Consider the following 20,570-nt stretch of genomic DNA (forward strand, 5'->3'; position numbering starts at 1 on the left):
TTGCATTTTGTCTTATCTGTGGCTTGTGGGAAGTAAAAACATTTGGGAAACGGATTTCTGACCAGGGCGGGTAATGAAAACAGCTGTGTGTTCTGGGTACATTACATTTCATTTCATTACATGGTTTGGGAGTGGAACTAGTTCCTGTCTCTGCCATACAGGTTTGGCATACAGGTTTGGCAACAGTAAAAACATACTGGATATCAAGGTGAGGTTGGCAGCCACTGTGCAGAAAATCATTGTAGGAACTCAGAAAGAAACATTACGAGACTTTGACGCCTCAAAAACCCCAAATACAAAATCCGTATGTCAAGTTTTAAAAGAGTAGAACTAATCTGAGATACTGGCTTGTATTAAAATCTGGGACATCCTGGTTGTGTTTTTCCACTGATTGTACATATTTGACAAGTTGTATGAAGTCTTTTTCTACTCTTCAGTGTTTAAAGTGCAAATAAAATTGCCAATCTTGCCAGACAGTTTGAGTAATAGAGAATGAAAATTAAGTGATATTGTTTTAGAGGTGTTTAACTTCCTGGTTCCCTGGTATACTCGCTTCACACATATGAACACTAGGTGTCACTATCATCCTACAGTTAAGCCTGGTAACATTATGTTTGGTAAAAGTTCTCTGGTTTGTCTTGGCAGCAGCTTGAATTCTGCTCTGCTGCATTCTTTCAAAAGCCATCAACAAAAACACAGTGACCTCAAAACAAGGTGGATAGGAGTCATAAATACCAGAGAGCCAATCACTTCTGTGTGTGGTGTCCTGTGCCACAGCCTGTTTAAATAACATTTCCTTGTGGAACAGGTTGTACTGTCAACAGCAAATTCTGCAGAATTACTGCTCCATCCAATCCCATTACATTTCCTCAAATCAGAGCCAAAAGCACAATCTCAGGTAACAATCTTACTTCCTCGATTACAGCAAACAAAGACACTAAGAAGTGAAGAAAAACTTTTCAGCACTATGCACACAAATGATAAATTATCTTCCTATATTGACCATATTGTTAAAATATGTTAGCATTTCCTGTAGAGTTTTGTTTTCAAATGTTTGTTTACCACTTTTGAAAAAGTTCATATTTTATTGTATTTTTACCACAGGTTTCCATTAAGTGGTTCAAATCCCTGTGGACATTTGTACAAAACGTTCAGGTGAACTGTATGTTTTCCTCAACTCTCCATCCACAGGTTATTTCCCACAGTAATAACATTTTACATTCTGTGCACGTACGTTGAACCTTCTTATTTTCTACTTCGGACAAACAACGTCACTAAATTTGAAAGCGCCACAATCAAAAATATTTGCTATTAGTGGCTCAAGTCAGCCTGTGTTTAGGGAGCTAATATTAGACAACTCGACAACATTGTAGTTGACTCGACTCAGTTGACAATGGATTTTTTTAATCGTTGTTTTCCACAGGTAGCTGGAAAATGACTCATTCAGTGTGAACCACACCTCAGGTGTCACTGAGGTGTGGTTCACAACTTGACAACATGACTGTAGACGTGTTGTTGACAATTTACCTGCTACTTAACTAAGCTACTTAGTATGTAATTTAATTTAAAATCTCAAAATATTTTATAATTTGATATGTCAATTGATTGAATATGAATTACATGATTTGTTCATTTACATTAACTGATTTATGAGCTAAAACATTCTCTTTATTTGAAATTTCACTTTCTACATTGTTTCTGTTTCTGCTACATTCAGTTGATAAAGTCTTACAGATGCTGAGTGTTGAGTTGGTCATGATGTTATAAAAAAAAATCTGGTGTGGAATTTAAATTATCAACAAAAATATTGATTCTAATGCAGATTATGTTTGAGGATTTACAAAATGATTGGACTGACCTTCGAGCTTCACGTGCTGCACAGGGCTTTCAGGCAGCGAGTGGAAGGAGTTCCCAGGGAAGTAGGCAGAGGGGTAAAACACGTGGGGCTTCCTCTGCTTCAGGATGTGCTGCAGCAGCTCATACAGGACGTCCCCTGCAGAGATGAAAAGGTCAGAGGTTACCGTACGTCTCCCAGTAGCATTTTTACGCCTGCAAAAAGAGGGGAAATTAGTGGTGGTGTCAACCACAGAATCAGGTTCTCCCTTCTTGTTCTTCTTCTCTTTGCTTTCCAGGCATCGCAGAGCTTGAGCAATAATGGAAGAGTCACTGAGGATGTAGACACCACATCAGACAGTCTCAGGGGAGTGTGGAATGGCAAATCAGGCTTGTAAATAGAAAAACATTTCCTCGATATTAAACCCTGACAACCCCAATGATTATAGAGGTTGCCAAAAGTTTATAAGTTTCCCTCTGGTGCGGGACTGTACCCAGTGAGTTTGCTCTGACAGAACAAGCATTTAGCCTCCACAGAGCAAATTAATTTATCGAATTAAACTCAAAGAAATTTCTTTTGAGCGTGTGTTTTCATAGAGAGGCAGCAGCAGGGGAAGGAGAAGATTCCCACAGGACAAAAACTGAGATTTTAAAAATAACAATATGACAAATCAAAACACATATCAGGAGCTGGAGGCAGAAAACACCAACTATCTGTTGACACAAGTAAATGGGCCGTAGCTCTGTACGACTGATGTTCTCCTTTAAGTGGTTATACAGTAGTGGTGACACCCGGCACAAAGCGGAGTAGGAAGCTCACTGAATGATTAACAGCTGTTTGTTTTGCCTTCACACCGACAACGATGTCTCAGCTGCCGCCATGACACAACATTTGCATGGTGCACAAATCAGGTGGATGTGGAAGTGATTTTTAACACAGGCGGCCATTGCCTCACCTCCTCTTACAGGCTAACCATAACGAGGAAATGATTCTCATGAAGGAAGCGATGGTGAGCGTGTGCACACACACACACCCCTTTCAGTTCTCGCTTTCTGATCCTGTGGCATAGAGTTGCAGCCGAGGGAAATTTCCTGCTTCCTGGTGCATTAACCTTTGGTTTAAAATTTTGAAAATGTTTGTTTAAACTTCGAGGTTTGCTTTTTGTCTTAAATCTGCAAAACTACATTAATCATTATGAAGTATGCGTACAAGGAAATTCAAAAGTGTCATGTTAGCTTGCAGCCATAACTCCTACGTAAAGCTTCAGCTTTAAATCTTCCCATTGAACATAATCAAGTCTAAACATGAAGCTGTGATTGGAAGAGAGGTTAAGACATACATGCTCTATTATTTCACAATATTTGTAGGAGGAAAATATGGCACACAGCAGGGACTGATGGGAACTTTACCTTTACAAATGCCCGGAGGAGGAAACAGACATCACACGAAAACAAAACATCTCTCTTCCCTAAAAGTGACATTTTCACTGATGTTAGTAACAACAAAAAGCCAAAGCAACTGCTGATGTTGAAATGTAACCAGTCATTGTAATCACTTGACACCACATGATTAACACATGATTAAGTTTTAGGGAAAAGATATCTAAAAAATCTCAAGATCTCTGGTACCGACTGATGGAGGCCGTAGTTTGCAGATTTCAATTTTTTGAAATCTGCCAGGATATGAACATTTTCACATATCTTTGAAAAGGATACAACCATACAGGAGCTGGACAACAGCTGCCAGCTGGTCCACGTCTCTCACTCTCTTAGATTGTGTCATAACACGTTACGTAACACTTGAAGATCTCTTCCATTCTTCACTTCTGAACATGAATACAGATGTACACTACACTGCTCCAGCTGTACAGAGAAACTTTTAGTTACTTCTACATAGAGGTAGAACACATAATTGACTAAGTTTGTCATTCTCTGCTCATAAAATCAAATAAAAAAACACAAACTTCACTCATGAACAAAAACCACAAAAGAAATAATAATGTGACATTGATTGTGATAATTATCGATATAAACTCATTTGAAAATGATGTAATTTTTGGCCCATCATCCAACACCCTACTGGGCAGCCGCCTGCTTCGCTTTACATATCACAATCAAAGTAAAAGAGTGAATCAATCCTGGACCAAAACTGCTGTACACTGAGGTTAGTACAGAGAAATATAGATGGTAACAAATGTAGAAGTAGGGTAATAGAAACTGTAGATTTGCAGCAATGTAAAAATACATTTGAATTTTTTGAGAACTTGTAACACCTTCACTTCACATGTTCATTTTATTATGTTTGTATTCATTTCATCTTTAAGTTGTGTATTTATCCTATTTATGAATTGAAGTGTTTGGGTTATGCATTTACTTTACATTTATAATCCATATGATTCCTGCACATTTCTGAACCCAACATGACCTGACGTTTCATCACTACAGTTTCCAGTGTGTGTGGGGGATTTCTCCCATGGCTTATCTGTATATTTCACAACGCTGACCACTCATTGCATCCCACTCATAACCCTGAACCACACAACACTGACTTCATCCCTGTGTGGTGAAACATTTCCATGACTCTGCACCAACAGTCACACGCAAACTGACACGAAATCCTCTTTCATTTTTGAAATAGAAATCCAAAACTCTGCAAAGGGGAAAGACGGTTGCCTTTTTTTCCCTTTATTTTCACGAGCCTGGTTCGTGGTGTTGCCAGGGCGACAGTTGAGGTTGTTTTTTACTTCCTGATCAACTGTCTCTTACTTCCTCCCCCATCAGCCTCACTGTAACAGCTGCCTCCCTCCACTGTCGCTGCTGCCCTCCCTCCTCTGCTCCAGCTGACTTTATTGAATTTTAAAGGGTGCATGTTTGCTGTGAACACATTCATTTTAAAGCTGCACAAACACAGATCTTCATGTACAATTTGTTTGCCCCAGTCTCATTCTGTTGTGAAACAAAATGTGGTCATTTTCATTGATCACATTTCATCTGAGAAGGACCCAAACTATTAATTTTCAGTTTTATTTATCAGTCATTTTGTGACATCAGGTGTTTTTTCCTCAGTAAAGCAGCTTCTATGTATAGTTATAGCACTTTTTTCCATGATTTTCCTGCACCCACTCAGTCAGTGTTTCCATGATCTTACACTCTTCTTCCTACCTACTTGGTAAATCTGGTTTTCCAGTCTGAGTCCTGCTCCAGTTGGACTCAAAAATAACTTTTAATCCAATCAATGAAAGTGACTCATTTGCAAAACCTTTAACTTATGTCTCCAGTTTTCCCAGCCTCTAGGATAGAAGGAAAAAAGAGGAGTACCAGAGTGGGGGGATCGGTAGCGGAAGTCGTCTTTGGTGAGCAGCAGCAGGGCTTTGCCATTCATCTGGAAAGAGCCGCTGGTGATCGGCCGCAGGGCAAACTCCTTCTCGGCCCATCGCAGCCACTGGGCCACGTCTTCCCTGCTCCAAAAGACCGGCTGCAGACCTGCAGGTGAGAGGGGCAGAGGAAGCGGAAGGTAGAATATGAGAGCAGGGTTTGGTGAAGAAGAAGCAAAATAAAATGGTGGTGGAGGGGGAAAGAGGGAAGAAAAGAAAGATTAGTCAGATAAGTGAGGGGAAAAACAGGGAGGCAGGGGGTTGGGGGGTCGAGGAAGGAAGGAAAGGCAGGAAGGGGGAGGGGGAGGGAGAGGGGGGAGAGAGGAAGGAAGGAAGGAGGCAGAGGCAGTAAAAAGGATATTGAGGAAGCGGAGATAAAAGCCAAAAGGAGGGAGTGATTATGGGAACGTAGCAGAGATAAAGAAAAAAAAGATGAAGGAGAGGCAGAGACAGAAAGGCAGAGCGGGTGAGAATAAAAGATTAGAAGAAGATAGGTTAAGGGGAAGAATACAGAATGAATCACAAGGATAAAAGAGGACGGGGGTATACGAGAAAGACGGTCGGACAGTTATTTCATTTGATCTGTTATGATCAGTTCTGCTCTTTGCTCTCTGGACAGACAGGCACATTAGAGGACAGCCACTTTATTAGTTTGTGTATAAATGGACAAGGAGACATGGAGGAAAGAGAGGAAACGGGAATGACAGTTTCTTTTTGTCTCCTCTTTTGAAACGTTTCTCTCACTGCTGTGGGAACAGGGTGTGAATTATCTGCATTGTTGACAACAAACATTGAGTGGCAAAAGAGAGAGGACTGTGAAAATAATCTAAATACATTTTCACTTTACTTGAATTTTGCTCAAAACATTTTTGTAGAATTGAAATATTTTTCCGAGCTGCAGTGGAGGCAGCAATACTCGAGTTATGATACCATCAACACATCAGCTGTCCTACGCGTGGAGCGAACACGCTCGACCATGTTTACACTCCCTTCCGGGATGTGTATAAGGCCCTCCCTCGCCCCCCATTCGGCAAATCGGATCACGTCTCAGTTCTGCTGCTGCCTTCCTATAGGCAGAAACTCTACAAGGGCTCCAACACAAGGAACATGTGGGCTGGACTCAAAACCATCTCTGACTACAAAGGAAAGACCAGCAGTGCTGATGTAGTGTCTGCATCTCTCCCAGAGGATCTGAATACCTTTTATGCACGCTTTGAGAGCAACTCCCCGGCTGTGGAGATACAAGAGGCCCAGGAGGACCGCTGCCCCCCTGTAATATCCAGGGCAGACGTGTGGAGATCTCTTAACCGGATCAACACACGCAAGGCACCTGGACCTGATGGCATTCCTGGCCGAGCTCTCAAGGTGTGTGCAGAACAGCTGGCAGATGTGTTCACAGACATTTTCAACCTGTCACTGCTCCAGTCTGTAGTCCCCGCATGTTTCAAGGAGACCATCATCGTCCCTGTTCCCAAGAAAACTAAAATCCTCTGCCTGAACGACTACCACCCAGTAGCACTCACCTCCACCATCATGAAGTGTTTTGAGCGGGCTAGTCAAACCCTTCATCACCTCCTCCCTCCCTGACTCTCTGGACCCTCTTCAGTTTGCCTACAGGCCAAATAGGTCGACTGCAGATGCCATCTCCCTCACCCTTCACACTGCCCTCTCCCACCTGGACCAGAGGGACACATGTGAGAATGCTGTTCATTGACTACAGCTCAGCATTCAACACCATCGTGCTCCTGAAGCTCGTCACCAAGCTCAGAGACCTTGGGCTCAACATCGCCCTCCGTGAGTGGATCCTGAACTTCCTGACGGGCAGACCACAGGCGGTGCGGATAGGCAGCACCACATCCTCCACCCTGACTCTAAACACTGGTGCCCCCCAGGGCTGTGTGCTCAGTCCTCTCCTGTACTCCCTGTTCACGCATGACTGTGTGGCCACCCACAGCTCCAACACCACGTTAAGTTTGCTGATGACACGACTGTCATAGGCCTGATCACCTGATCACCGGCCTACAGAGAGGAGGTCAGAGCCCTGACATCTTGGTGCCAGGACAACAACCTCCATCTCAACGTCGGCAAAACGAAGGAGCTGATCGTGGACTACAGGAAGAGACAAGGAGTAGAACACGCCCCCCTCTCCATCAACGGGACTACGGTGGAGCGAGTCAGCAGCTTCAGGTTCCTTGGGGTCCACATCAGTGATGACCTGACCTGGACCAACCACACAGACTCCATCAGGAAGGCGGCCAGACAGCGGCTCTTCTTCCTCCGCAGGCTGCGGAGGCTCAACATGGATGCCAGGATTCTCTGCAATTTCTACAGGTGCACCATAGAGAGTATCCTGACTGGCTGCATCACCGCCTGGTATGGCAGCTGCACCGCCCTGAACCGTAAGGCTTTACAGAGGGTGGAGAGGTCTGCCCAGCACATCACCAGGACGGAGCTGCCATCCATGGAGGACCTCTACACCCAGTGGTGTAGGAAGAAGGGCGATCGGATCATCAAAGACCCCTATCACCCCAGCCATAAACTGTTTTGCCTGCTGCCATCCGGCCGACGGTACCGCAGCATCCGGGCCCGCACCACCAGGCTCAGAGACAGTTTCATCCCCCAGGCCATAAGACTTTTAAACTCCTCCAATCTGCAATAACTCCACTAAACCAGCACCTTAGCATATTTGCACTATTGCACATAATTGCACTATTGTTTTTTCTTTAGATGTATATACATTTAGATATATATATTTTATTTTCTATTTTTAATCTTTGATATTCTATTTTATATATTTTATTCTATATTTTTTGCTGTAATTTTCTGAGCATTGTGATAAGAGAGCCTGTGACCCAAGCATTTCATTGCCAGCGATTGCTTAATGTAATTGTTGTGCATTTGACAATAAACTCTTGAATCTTGAATCTTGCAGCTGAATGAAGGCTGGCTACTGTGCTAAGACGTAATAGTTTCTATTCAGTAGGCCTTGATTCTGGCCTCAGGAAAACTCAAACTGTATACAAGTGACTTAAACCCCCCTTTGTTTTCTCCCAGAAATATATTTTCAATAAATTCCTGTGTTTTTTGGTGTCCACCAACAGCTGTGCACAAGCTAGCTAGCTAAATTACAAATAAAGTAGCATTTCCAGGGAATACATTTTTAATAATTTGTTATATTTTAGCTCCAATCTTCTTTTCAATCATCAATTTGTAGATTGAGGAAATATATGTTTAACAGGCAGCTCGCTATTGGGCCAAATTAGCAAAATAGCTAATACGCTTACCTAACCTAGTGTTAAAATCAAATTTGGTCACCCCACAGATGAGCTATAGTTTTCTAGTTCTGCTCACTAAGGTATATTTTGACCAAAAACCAGCATTATTTATAAAATGATCTTTAACTCTGATATTCCTGATATTGTCTGACATAGCAAGATGTACATTTTCATTTTATTAGTATTTATCTTGTTTAACATGGCCACCTCATCATATAATTTTTCCTCAATGTGTAACCCAATGATTTACACTATGACTCAGACACACCCCCTCTCTTTTTCTGTTTCACACACACAAAAACAGACTTTCAGCAGCGTAAAGCTGCGATCAGAACATCCATGACACCCACACAGAGCATAACTTCTCATTTCTTACATCTCAGTTATCGGCCAGACTCAAACACTTCCTCTGGGAGTCGGACAGCTGTTATCTTTGGCCGCCAATGTCACTGTCACACGAGTAATAGGAACCTTGTGTTCGCTTTCAGTCCCCCCCCCCCCCCCCCCCCACACACACACACACACACACACACACACACACACACACCACACGTCAAACAAAGGAAGTTTTCACAGAGAGCAATCAATATATAATGAAACCCTGTCTAGATTGTCAGCTTCCCATTTCTTCCCAAGTCCACTGTATTCAGACAGTGGCACGAGCGCAGACGATAAGCCCGGGAAGGCCGAGGTTATCTGAAGCACAGCCTGTCGAGTTCTGACCCCGCAGCTTGTCAACAGACATCCTTAAAAAGTGTGTCTGGGATACAGGTGTTTCACAACCAAAGGAACTAATGGAGGGCAGATAGGATTTTATTTGTTGCTTCTGTTATGTGTATACTGTATGTAAATATGCATGTATTTAGTTCCACACACCCTGATGAATAGAGCAGTAAAGGTAACTTTAAACGAGAATGCTTTGCAATGTGCTAAGAAAATCAGAGACTGTGCTAAACTTGTGTTTTACATAAAGTTTGCTCCCTTTTGCAGCATCAAATTACTACAAAAGACTGTTCATAGGATACAACGGAATACCCATAACTGACTTCAGCATTGATTTTTTTTGTCAATATTGAATCAAACTACCATCTGCACTACGTGCACCAGCTGTATGTTTGTCTTTCGTGGCTGACTTGTGAGAGCAGCGAGGCCGAGGCGGCAGTGCGGCCTGGGTCACGAGGTCATGGCTGCGGTATGCTCTCTCCAGGGCCGGAGAGCAGCGCTGCTCTGCCAAAACCCCTCCGAGATCCGGTCTGCCGGCCTCAGCCATCTGCACAGAGCCCAGAGGAGGAAGCAACAAGGGGAGCAGAAGGCAAAGAGGAGGAGGCGGAGGAGGAGAAGAAGGAAGAAGGGGGGTCCAAACAAATGTGTCCCACAACGCACTTTGGCAGGAAGCAATCCAGCGTGGGCTCCGTTTCAGCACAGGAAACTTCCTGCGGCAAGGTTAGAGGGTGACGCTGGGAGGTTTATTAACAGACAGCAGCAAGACAGAGAGGAGAAAAGGAAGAGTGGAAACAGAGGGGAAAGAGTGATGGGAACAGTGGCAGATTGTGTGTAGAGATGGAGAGAAAATAAAGGCAGAAGAGATGAAATGGCAGGAACAAGAGAACTTGACAGAGGTGTAAAAAAGGAAGGAAAAGCAAACAGGAAGGGAAACGTGTACTAAGTCTGTACTTAGTTCAAGTTCACAGGGCAGGGCGCCATATTCAGTCCTGAATTCTTGCTCGTTTGCAATTCTTTTAACTGTTTATACCACAGACTGCATATGAAGATGAACGACCCATCTCCACTTCCTCCCACTATCCAGCAATGAAACCAAAACATACTGGACTGTGCGGTGGTGATGGGGGGGGGATGGAGCTGCATTATTGAGGTCTCACAGATACACCCGCTCGACCAATCACAAGTCAGTTTCAGCTGTCAATCATGATGTTTCGCTCCATTTTTATAGTATCAAATAATTAAATAAAGCTAAAGTTACTGGAAAAAAATAAAAGAACTAGCTAAAATGACAAACTATGTATTTAACATGTCCCGTCATGGTACCATCCCATCTTAACATGTAGGAGGCTGGGTTTATGACCTATGACCGATTTGGCTTCACTTTTGAAGAGCTGTCATTTTCTCCATTCTAATATCTCTTTTACACCAACATTTTCCTGTATAAGCAGGTTTTTAAATTACTGGTAAACATCACGAGCGCACCAACAACCGAGGGGCTCTCTCACCTCCCTGTCTGGTAAATTTGCGCATACACCCAGGTATCATGTTTCCATCAGAGCCGGAGATGATAAAAATCCATGTCTACTACAGAGACATTTGACGTGGCACTGAATGCCGATTGCATCCATTCCCACAGCAGACAAAAGCAAGATGTTAGTGGGTGTTAATGGGATTTTTGACCAGTGGAAAAGGGGCTTTATGCTTTATACCTATTCTAGCCTTGTTATAGACTGGCGACCCATCCAGCATTTACCCTGTCTCTTGCCTGCTGTCAGCAACCCTCGAAGGATAAACAATATGGGATGAATGGTTCATAAAGACAGAGCCGTTTTTAGGTCCAAATCAATATCACAATAAGAGAGATAGGAAACAGCAGTTCATCGTGAGTCTAGATTTTACAAATACAGTAATAACAGTGAGATGTAACCAAAGGAGAGAGGTGCATCACTCTAGCATATATAGAGAAATGGCTGCTTATCCCAACTATTCCAATAATATTCAACACTGGTCAGGTATTTCAGGTCCTATAGGTATTTCAAGTCTGCACAATTTGTCCTCCATGCTAACCCTGCTCAGTCAGATGCCAAAAGCTATGACAGCTGAGGGAGAATCACTGAAGACTTATTTGTCAACAATGATCATTTCAGATTTCGTTATTAAAACTTGAATCACCTTCAAGGTGCATGTTTCAGGAGCTGGTTTCATATCCATGGGATCTAGACAGGAAAGTAAACCTTATATGCTCACTCGAGGTGAAAAGGAAAATGGACAGCAGGCACAGGGAGTGTAAGGAGAGCAGAGAGCCCCTTGGACCCTAGTGACACTCTGTTCCTTCAACACATTCACTCCGTTTCTTCAGCTGATAAATTTGACCTTTCTGGTTGTTTTCCGCCAGAGAATCGTTTACCGATTTGTTGCAGGTTACAGGAAGAAAATCAATTTCGGTCTTCATTGTCATTAGTCCCTGCCTTTGTTGGACGCATATCAGGTTCAGTGTGTGTGCGTGCGTGCTCCCATGTGTGTGCGTGTGCGTTTTGGGAATGTGTGTTTACATTGAATAAAACCCTCAAGCATCACAGCAGCAGGATCCCAAGCCCTTTACTAAACCGTGGGCTCCTAATCCTCTCTGATGACACATAATTTTCACTCTGTGGTTTCTCAGGCCCCCGCTCATGCTCTCACACACTCACACACACACACACACACACACACACACACACACACACACACACACACACACACACACACACACACACACACACACACACACACACACACACACACACAGAGCGCACATGTTGCCAAGGCAACTCATAAGTGCTTGGGATGAATGAAGGGAAGAGGAGGATGAGATCACTGGTATCTTGTTTCGTTGTTGCGGTACAGAAGTCCTCAACTTCCCCTCTCAGCCAGACGACTTAATGAGGTCCGACCTGCTGTGTAGCTAAAAGGTCCCGTCCAGAATCACAGCTTAGCCTTCACACGTCTCACCCACAGTCACACTGCTGTGTATGCTTAACTCGCCCGACCGAAAAGTGCAAAAACAACTGCCTGTTGATGACTAGACTGAATAAAATTACTCTAGAATGGCAAACTGTAACTCACACCTCTAGTGGCCAAATGAAAAGGTATCGTATTTATACAGGGGAAAACTTAGAAATTTTCAACAGTTCATTTCTTTCTGCGTTTTTTTGATTGATCGTGTAGTTATTGATGTACATTACAGATTTTAAGCTAGGTTCATTTGCTCTGTTAACATGTTAACTCCAGTATCTACTTCTCTAATACGGCTTTCAGACAAGGCCAGACCCAATTTTCCACACATTTTCTGGAGGTTGTCTTTCACATATCAGGAACGAAGCAGGATAATGTCTGGGTCAGATGCGTTCACAACAACAGAAATGTTTCTGTAACATTCAGACGAAGGGTGGCATCAGCAGGAGCCAGGACATGACATCAATTGTGCTGCAGAAAGCACAGTGTTTTCTTTACCGCCCATTGACACTGACGGGTTTTCCAAGTGTTCATCTGCGTCTTCTTCCTGTATGACACCTCTTGTTCATCTTTAGATATTTGTATTCTTTTAGTTTTGTCCGGTTTTGTGTCTGTCAGGTGTAGGAAACGTCATCAACACGTCCACTCACTCGCTGTTAATTTAATTTCTTGGACATACAGCATTCAGGTATAATGTCAATAAGCAAATCAACTTTTGAAAAAAAAATTTTAATCATTATGTTCTAAAGATTAACTAACCTCTGTTTCCCATTGTTATTTTGCATTATAACAAGTCAGCTCATTTACATATTTCTAATCATTTCAAAACTGGGGCTTACTGAATTTGTTCAGTTTTTCTACTGCGTCACACCTCTCGGTTTACTTTCTCTTTTATTTGTAAAACTGGAACAAAACTGCATGCATGCTATATTTGAGTCATACCAGGATCTGAAACTGCAGCCTTTCAACAGTCTGCACACAGACACAACTAATGAACGTAGAAACCTCTCCTGCTTTATAACTATAGCTAAATAAACACCCCCAAAAAATGGCTGCATCAATAAGGCAGAGACTTTGCTCTCCAAACTCCTTAGTCACTTAGTTCTTCAGTAAATGTTTGCCTTTTCTCTCAAAGCAGAAGTTGGCGGATATTGGTCTTGTTATCTCAATAGAGAAGCGTTTTTTTTCTTTCTTTCTCCAGACAGATGAGGAGGAGGGGGAGGAAGGAAGGAAGGAAGGAGGAAGGCTGAGTAAGAGAGCAACACATTTGGTAAGTCAGTCCTCACACACACTATTCATCACTTTGTGTCTCGCTGCACATCGATTCCCTGTCAGGTGGGTGTGGCAGGGGAAAATCCACCTCCACACGCACACGCATACACACACACACACACTCACAAGCACCTTTACTTTTCAATCAACAGACCCCCCCCCCCCCACACTCATATTCATCCTCTACGTCCTGCTCCAGCGTGCATGTGCCTGTCCCCGTCCAGCAAAACTGGACTTCATCCAGTCAAAACAAACATAAAACAGATCATCAATCACACACAACTTTTATGGCCGGGAAGTAGTGCAACCTGTTTTTGATAGCTTGTTGTCGAGTGCGGGAGCAAGCCGGCTCTTGTAGGTTAGTTCCTGAATCCAGCGTTAACCGCCACTCTTCCTTTTGTTCAGGTGCCAGGTTTTTTTTTCGAAAATGCGGAAGCTTCAAAGACGTTTGTTAACTATATCAAAAGGCCCCTGCCTGTTGAAACACACACTCCCTGTAGGCACGGTGAACTCTTTTTTTTCTGTCCATGTGGAGAAAGTGAAGTCATTATTTCATTCCAAGTTATTTAGTGTTTTTCTCGTCTAATTGGCCACTCAAATTGCTTTACATTACAAGTCTCATTCACCCGTTCACACACATTCATACAGAGCTATGTCTATTACACACCATTCACCCACTGTCCGCTCAGCCAATTTCAGTATCTTGCCTATTGCCATATCTGATCGCAAACTGGAGGAACCGGGGATCAAACCAGTACCATTCTAGTTAGTGGGCGACCGTCTCTACCTCCTGAGTCCTAGCTAAGAACCATTCTTCTCTGATGTGCTCTATTGTAATTGTTTCTGATGGTTAGCACTTATTTAAACAAGATTCCAATCACCGTAAGGTAACTAACAGTAGTATATTCAAAACACTCAGATACTTGTACACCACTGGCCCACCACACAGTGTTTGCAGGAAACCTACAAGCTCCTAACAGCTGCATAAAATTAAAATAAATTGCGGAAAATGGCGATACACCTCTGGGAAGATGGCAGGAAACAAAAAGATGTATGAGAATGAAATATCGGGGGCGTCTCGGCAAGGCGCGTACCACATAATCGCAGCGTCCCCGCTTTGCATAATCAGTTAGTCCAGCTGGGGACAGTTGTTTCATGTCATCCTCGTCTCTCTGCCTGTGTTGCTTGTTTTACAATGAAAAAAATAAATCAATACATCTCTATTCTTTTTCGCCATGTTTTAACATTTTTATTGCCAATCCACAGTTTTGTATCATCTTCTGCTCATATAAAACTGTTTTGAATGTTGATTTCTTACAGTGCAGTTTTACAGTATACTACAAACATCAATATATTTAAAAAGAGGGTAATTGGTGGAATTGGGACAAAAATCCTTGTATCTGTACATTTTGACATATCAGTGTTGAATTATGGGACGTGTAGGATCAGGTTGGTTTGGATTCAGCCCGTACAGGGGAATGAAAGTCATAATATTACATCTCCTGGTGCTGCAGTTTTCAGTTTTCGATTTCTGGCACATCCCCCAACATGATCTCAGTGCAATACTAACTCTCCGGAGTGTCCCTTTTAAAATCTATAGTTGGCTTCCTACCAACGCCATGGTATCTTCCTACCAACACGTAAGAAACCAATGTGTCGCTGTCTTATCAGTGTTGCTTCTTGCACGATACAAAGAAAAATCTCACGTGGCACGTTGTTCACAAGATGAAAAAACACAAACGTTCATGGCGATTTATGCACCAAACACCCGGAGGTTCAATGCACTTCATGAAATCGTAACAAAAAAAGGTGCAGCATCGCATCAACTGCCAAAATAAAGAAGATGGAGAAGAAGAAGATTATTGCTTGTTCAGCTGGTTGTAACGTTTCCATCCCTGCAGATTGAAGCCGATTGGAACCTGTGTACACTGCAGAGTCATTTGACCTGGGAGTGAATGTTGATTGTATCCATTCCCATTGCAGATAAAATCCATATTTTAGTGGGTTTTTTGACCAGTGGAAAAAGGAGCTTAATTGTTATTTGTCAATACAGCGACATTCTCCTCATGAGAAGTCAGCCATTGATAAGTGCTGGAACACTCTCAGGCTGAGGTGAATAGTAAAGAAAGGATCAGATGTGATGTGCTTGATTTCCGCCAATAAAAAATATGGCTGGATTGGATCACTTCTTCTTCCTCTTTTTATTATTCAAAACACACCAGAGGTTTTAAAACAAAACACTTCCTGTGTGGAGCGGGAAATAACCCCCAGACCAAATGGACAAGATATCATTGGCTGGATATTTATCTAAATTAATTGTGCTATTGTGACATTTCCTACAAAAGTCTGGAATCAACACATCATCACACAATGAACACAAGAAAGTGTGTTCAATGTGTGGAGTGTGTCGGGAACAGGAAGAGAAGGGGGTTGCGCTCAGCCCTCTCGCTGGCATGTGAGAACAGTTTCCCTTTCAGAGGAGAAAAGAGAGCAAGTTAAAACACACACGGGCACACACACACGCACATGCACACAAACACAACAACAACAACATTTATTCAGGAAGCGCTGTCTGCCCACTCAGGAAATTCCTGAGGACAAGAGCTGCTTCCAGGGGCAGGAAATTTCCCCTCAAAAAGACCAAACACACACACACACACACACACCGCACACACATTTTATAAAACTGATTCCCTCACACTAAAATGGGTAATATACCACAAATAGAAAGAGAGACTAAAGGAAGATGGTGGGGGGTTTGAAGTCATGTACGATAACACATACAAGTGCACACACATTTAGTCATACACTCGTACACATACACTACACCTACACTACCTCTGGCAAGCCTTGCACAAAGACACAAGATTCACTAACACTCATCCACCCACTCGTACAAGCATGCATAGTGCAAACCCAGCTGTGAGCGTGCGCACACACACACACACACACTAAGAGAAAGCAGCCAGTCTTGTTTCCATGGACATAGATTTTTTTTTTTAAATCATCCTTAGAGATAGAGATATTTCTTCTCTCGCAGCCCCTGTTCTTTTGTAATTCATTCATGTTTATTGTGAAACAACAGTGCAGCACCTTGTGTTTTAGACCTTTAAATAATTCACTCCTGTCTCACTGACTAGTTCTCCTTGCGTCATATTTGGAGTGTGGGCACCATGTCGAGCCGTGATGCCTGGATAAAAAAAATAAAGATATATCCAGGACTGGTAAGCGTCTGTGCTGCTTCACTGTGTGCTGGTGAAGCTGGCCTTTTAGTACTTGTCTCGCTTTTGACACAGAAGAAAACATCACTCCTCCTCTGCTTGCTGCTAGAAGCTGCACATTTGTCCACTCAGACAAATACTGCTCGATGATTCATTTAGTGACTTGTTCAATGCAGAGTTTTTTAAGGCCACAAAAAAATTAAAAAAATTGTGGCTGTCTATTTCTTCAGAATGCCCTCCGAGCACATAGCTCATCTGCCCAAATAAACCTTGACTCTACACTGTTTGTTTCGAGCATTAACAGAAAAATGTTGCACCATACAACTTAACGTCCTCAACATACAACGTGTCTTTTAATTAGGTAAAGGTCTATGCACGTTAATGCATTCCAGAGAGTTGTTTGGAATCAGTTAGATCACAGAATTCAGTTTTTTTTCTTCTTACTTTTAATATGCGGCGTCTGTGCTGGTAGCATATCCATTTTCGTGAATGAATAGAAAAAACCCTGCATCAGACCCAGTGTGCAAGGTTTATGCATGTGATGATATTGATTGGTTGGAAAATGGTTATGAAAAATACGGACTTGGTGTGCATAGACCCTACGAGATGAAAAGGTTGACCACACACTCATCTGTGTGCTGAATATGACACTACAACCAGAAGACGGTTAGCATAGCTTAGCATAAAGACTGTAAATGGAACAACAGCTAGCCTGGCTCTAACCGCAGGTTTGAAATCCGCCTCTAATGCTCCCTAATTGTTTCTAATCTTGTTTGTTTGATTTGTACAAAAAACAAAAGGACAGGTTGTGTTTTTTACGGGGCTGTTGGACGAGTGCAATAACTTCCTTGAGTGTTGTCACCGTGACGTTTCCAGGCAACCAGAACGACTCCAGGAAGTCACTAAAACAAACAAGATCTAGCACCTTGCTCATTGACCTTTCGAGGTGTTGATGGGTGGGATTTGGAACAGTTGAACAGAGATTGATGGCTCCATGTTTTAGGTCCTGTCCTTGTTCGTTAGTTGTGACTTTAACATCACATGTTCACTTTATAAACAAAATATATGTAAATGCAAAATATGTTCTACCTATCATTTTTGACATTTTTACAGATTTGCTAGGGAATAATTTGTGGATCTTGATGAAAAACATCTGTGTGCAGTTTGATTGAATTTAAGGGGACGGTTGGGCCTTAGCGGAAGTATGCGCTTTACTAAGTGCCATAGTTATTCATATAGTTATATATATTGATATATACAGTATATTTATATTAGTATTGGTCTATATGTATTTTCAATGTTAAAATATATATATATTTATAGCTTGCACAGTGGGTTCAAAAAGAGACCTTTTTTCAAAGCATCCTGGCTTCAAAAATCTTCAAATTGATCTTTAATTCTTTCTTGAATACAGATTTATATTGAAATGAGTTCAATATTTGAGAGAATGGAAAGAATATTAGAAGGATTTCACTGATGATTTAGTGCTTTACAGAACAAAAGCAAGAAAAACTGTTGAAGGACTATGTGAAAAAACCTTGTAAAAACACAAAAAGGAAAAACAAGGAAGCAACCTCATGAAAATATATTTTAGGGCCAAGTAGAAAAGAAGACAACTTCTTCCAAATATGCTTTCACCAGATGAAGGTGTGTAGTGTGTCTGACTGAAAGGGTTAAAGTCGAGTATGGTAGCATTCTTTAGTGTGAGGAGCAGGCTGCAACTCTCCCCGATCTAATCCACTTCCTCCCCAGGAAATGGAGAAGGCGGATTTCTGCCCACACTGCAATTTCCTCCCTCATTCTTTTTCTTTCTGCCCCCCCCCCCTCCTCCTCCGCCTCTCTCTCCTCCCCCCTTCTCCTCCCTCCTCCTCCGCCTCTTTCTTTCTTCCTCTCTCCCCCCCCCACCCCCCACCCCTCAGGACAAAACTCCCTCTGAGTGTGGGGGTTAATGGACGGTTTGTTTTCCAGCACATGTGTGTTTAGATAGGCAGCAGGAGAAAGGACAGAGGTGTTTTGGGCTGTGTGAGCGTCTGACAAAGACGTGCCGCTGTCTGTCTGACTGAGAGAGGAGAGGGGAGAAGATTTAAACTAAACACTGAAGAGAGGGGGAAGAGAAAGACGTTTTTCCGACCTGCAGATGTGTGAGTCACGGCCGTGCGAGGAGCTGTGTTTGAAATGTGTGTAAAACAAAGTGGGACTTCCACGTGTCTGCGGATGTTAACTGACCCATCAGTTTACTCGACAGGAAGCTCAACGCGGACCTGTTGAACGTTCTTCCTTTTTCTGCAACAATGCAAAAAGGGAAGTGGGCTGAGGGAGTTTCCTGTGTGTCTCTTCCAACCTCAGCCCAGTCCAACACCCCACAAAAGCCCTGAACTTCACACTTGCAAGAAAAAAAACTGGTTAAATATTGACGGACGCATGGACAAAGCAGCTCAGGGTTACTCTTTGAACATCGACTATCTCTTGGCACGGCTCCAGCCCCGCCTGCTCTACGATTGGTTAAGCGACAGCGAGCCCACGCAATAGCACCGAAGCTCCACAGAGCTGTGAATGCCACGACGTTGTTTAAGTTCGTTTACACCTTTTCAAAACATTCAACATATTTTTTCTTAAATTACTCATTTACAGACGGCTATTTAACTCTGTTAAATGAGTCAAGCAAGGTGCAGACAAGGTGGTTTTCCTTGGTTTGAAACAAAGCGGAAAACGTTGTTTCATATTTGTTTTTCCTTTATGCTGTTTGTACCAATTCAAATTACATTTACATTTAGCCCTTTGGAAGACGCTTTTTTCCAAAGAGATTTACAACTTGGGGACGACACTAGTTGAGCACAGAGAGCTTGAGGTAAATATTCAGTGCTCACTATGGTCCCTACAACAAAATAGGGGGGATCAGGTGAAGAAGTGAAGGGAAATATGTGCTAGTTAGTCAAGCCACCATTCCACAAATCAAACATGCTTTTCCTTCCTCATAAAACATTAGCAAAGCATTTTTTACATACTTATGTTTATGTTTTCAACCCTGTCTGTCTGTCTGTTTGTTAGTTTGTGCAAGAATGTGTTTTTTCTTCTTTTAGAAGTCACATAGTCACTTAAAGAATTGTTATTTCTTTAAGTGAGGTTCAATGACTGTTGGTAACTACTGACATAATCATTCTTAACCCCGCCAACCAAGCTCCGACTGGCTCGGTTGTTTTTCAAAAAATGAAGGATCATCAATGAGGAACGGACCTAAGTAAATCAATGAAATACATCAGATGGCAGAAGCTAACTCTTAAACTTTTAGAGATTCTTATCTCAAAGTGTTTGGGATTACAGTGTTACTACTGAAGCGTGTCAGGATCTTACTCCTCACACCTCGGCCCTCCTCTTCTTCAGCAACTTTCCCTCCCAGCACCTGTGTGTTCTCGGCTCCATATTATCTGTACCTGACTGCTGAGTAACTGCTGCTGGTTATTCCAGTGTCTGTCTGTCAGTTCTGGTCCAGTGGCAGCCAGTACGGGTCAGACGTCTGACCTTGGATCTGCTTCAACACCTCTCAGCTGAGAGAAACGGCTGCAGGACTGGACCGGCAGTCATGCAGCGATAATTGTGTGTGTGTGTGTGTGTGTGTGTGTGTGTGTGTGTGTGTGTGTGTGTGTGTGTGTGTGTGTGTGTGTGTGTGTGTGTGTGTGTGTGTGTGTGTGTGTGTGTGTGTGTGTGTGTGTGTGGTCATAATTGGTTGTGATGCATTGGTATTCTGCCCCATTTTCAATTATTTTTATTAAATCTTTTCACTTTAACAACACTGTCTAAAGCTTAGTTTTACTGTTCAACACTCTCACATGTTGCCACCTGACAATCAAACATGCCACAGTCAGAGTCCCCCCCTAATC

The 20,570-nt window shown here is 42.6% G+C and overlaps 1 protein-coding gene across 6 annotated transcripts in view; it reads right to left on the reverse strand.

Annotated features, from left to right (window-relative positions):
- Positions 1-20,570, reverse strand: part of etv6 (ETS variant transcription factor 6) — a 41,335-nt gene that overhangs the window by 16,043 nt on the left and 4,722 nt on the right. For 5 of the 6 annotated variants that reach the window (XR_004613129.1, XM_034578677.1, XM_034578681.1 and 2 more), the window contains 2 exons: positions 5,152-5,316; positions 1,859-1,993 (listed from right to left, as the gene is read on the reverse strand). Coding sequence is in view for 5 of the 6 variants with exons in the window: in XM_034578677.1 (XP_034434568.1) it covers positions 1,859-1,993; positions 5,152-5,316 (300 nt within the window). In the remaining variant the exon portion in view is untranslated. Of the gene's footprint in view, positions 1-1,858; positions 1,994-5,151; positions 5,317-18,918; positions 19,306-20,570 lie in introns of those variants that run through there. The other variant, XM_034578682.1, reaches the window with a different exon arrangement.

Source organism: Hippoglossus hippoglossus, chromosome 23 (genome assembly GCF_009819705.1).
Source record: "Hippoglossus hippoglossus isolate fHipHip1 chromosome 23, fHipHip1.pri, whole genome shotgun sequence".
NCBI lineage: Eukaryota > Metazoa > Chordata > Actinopteri > Pleuronectiformes > Pleuronectidae > Hippoglossus > Hippoglossus hippoglossus.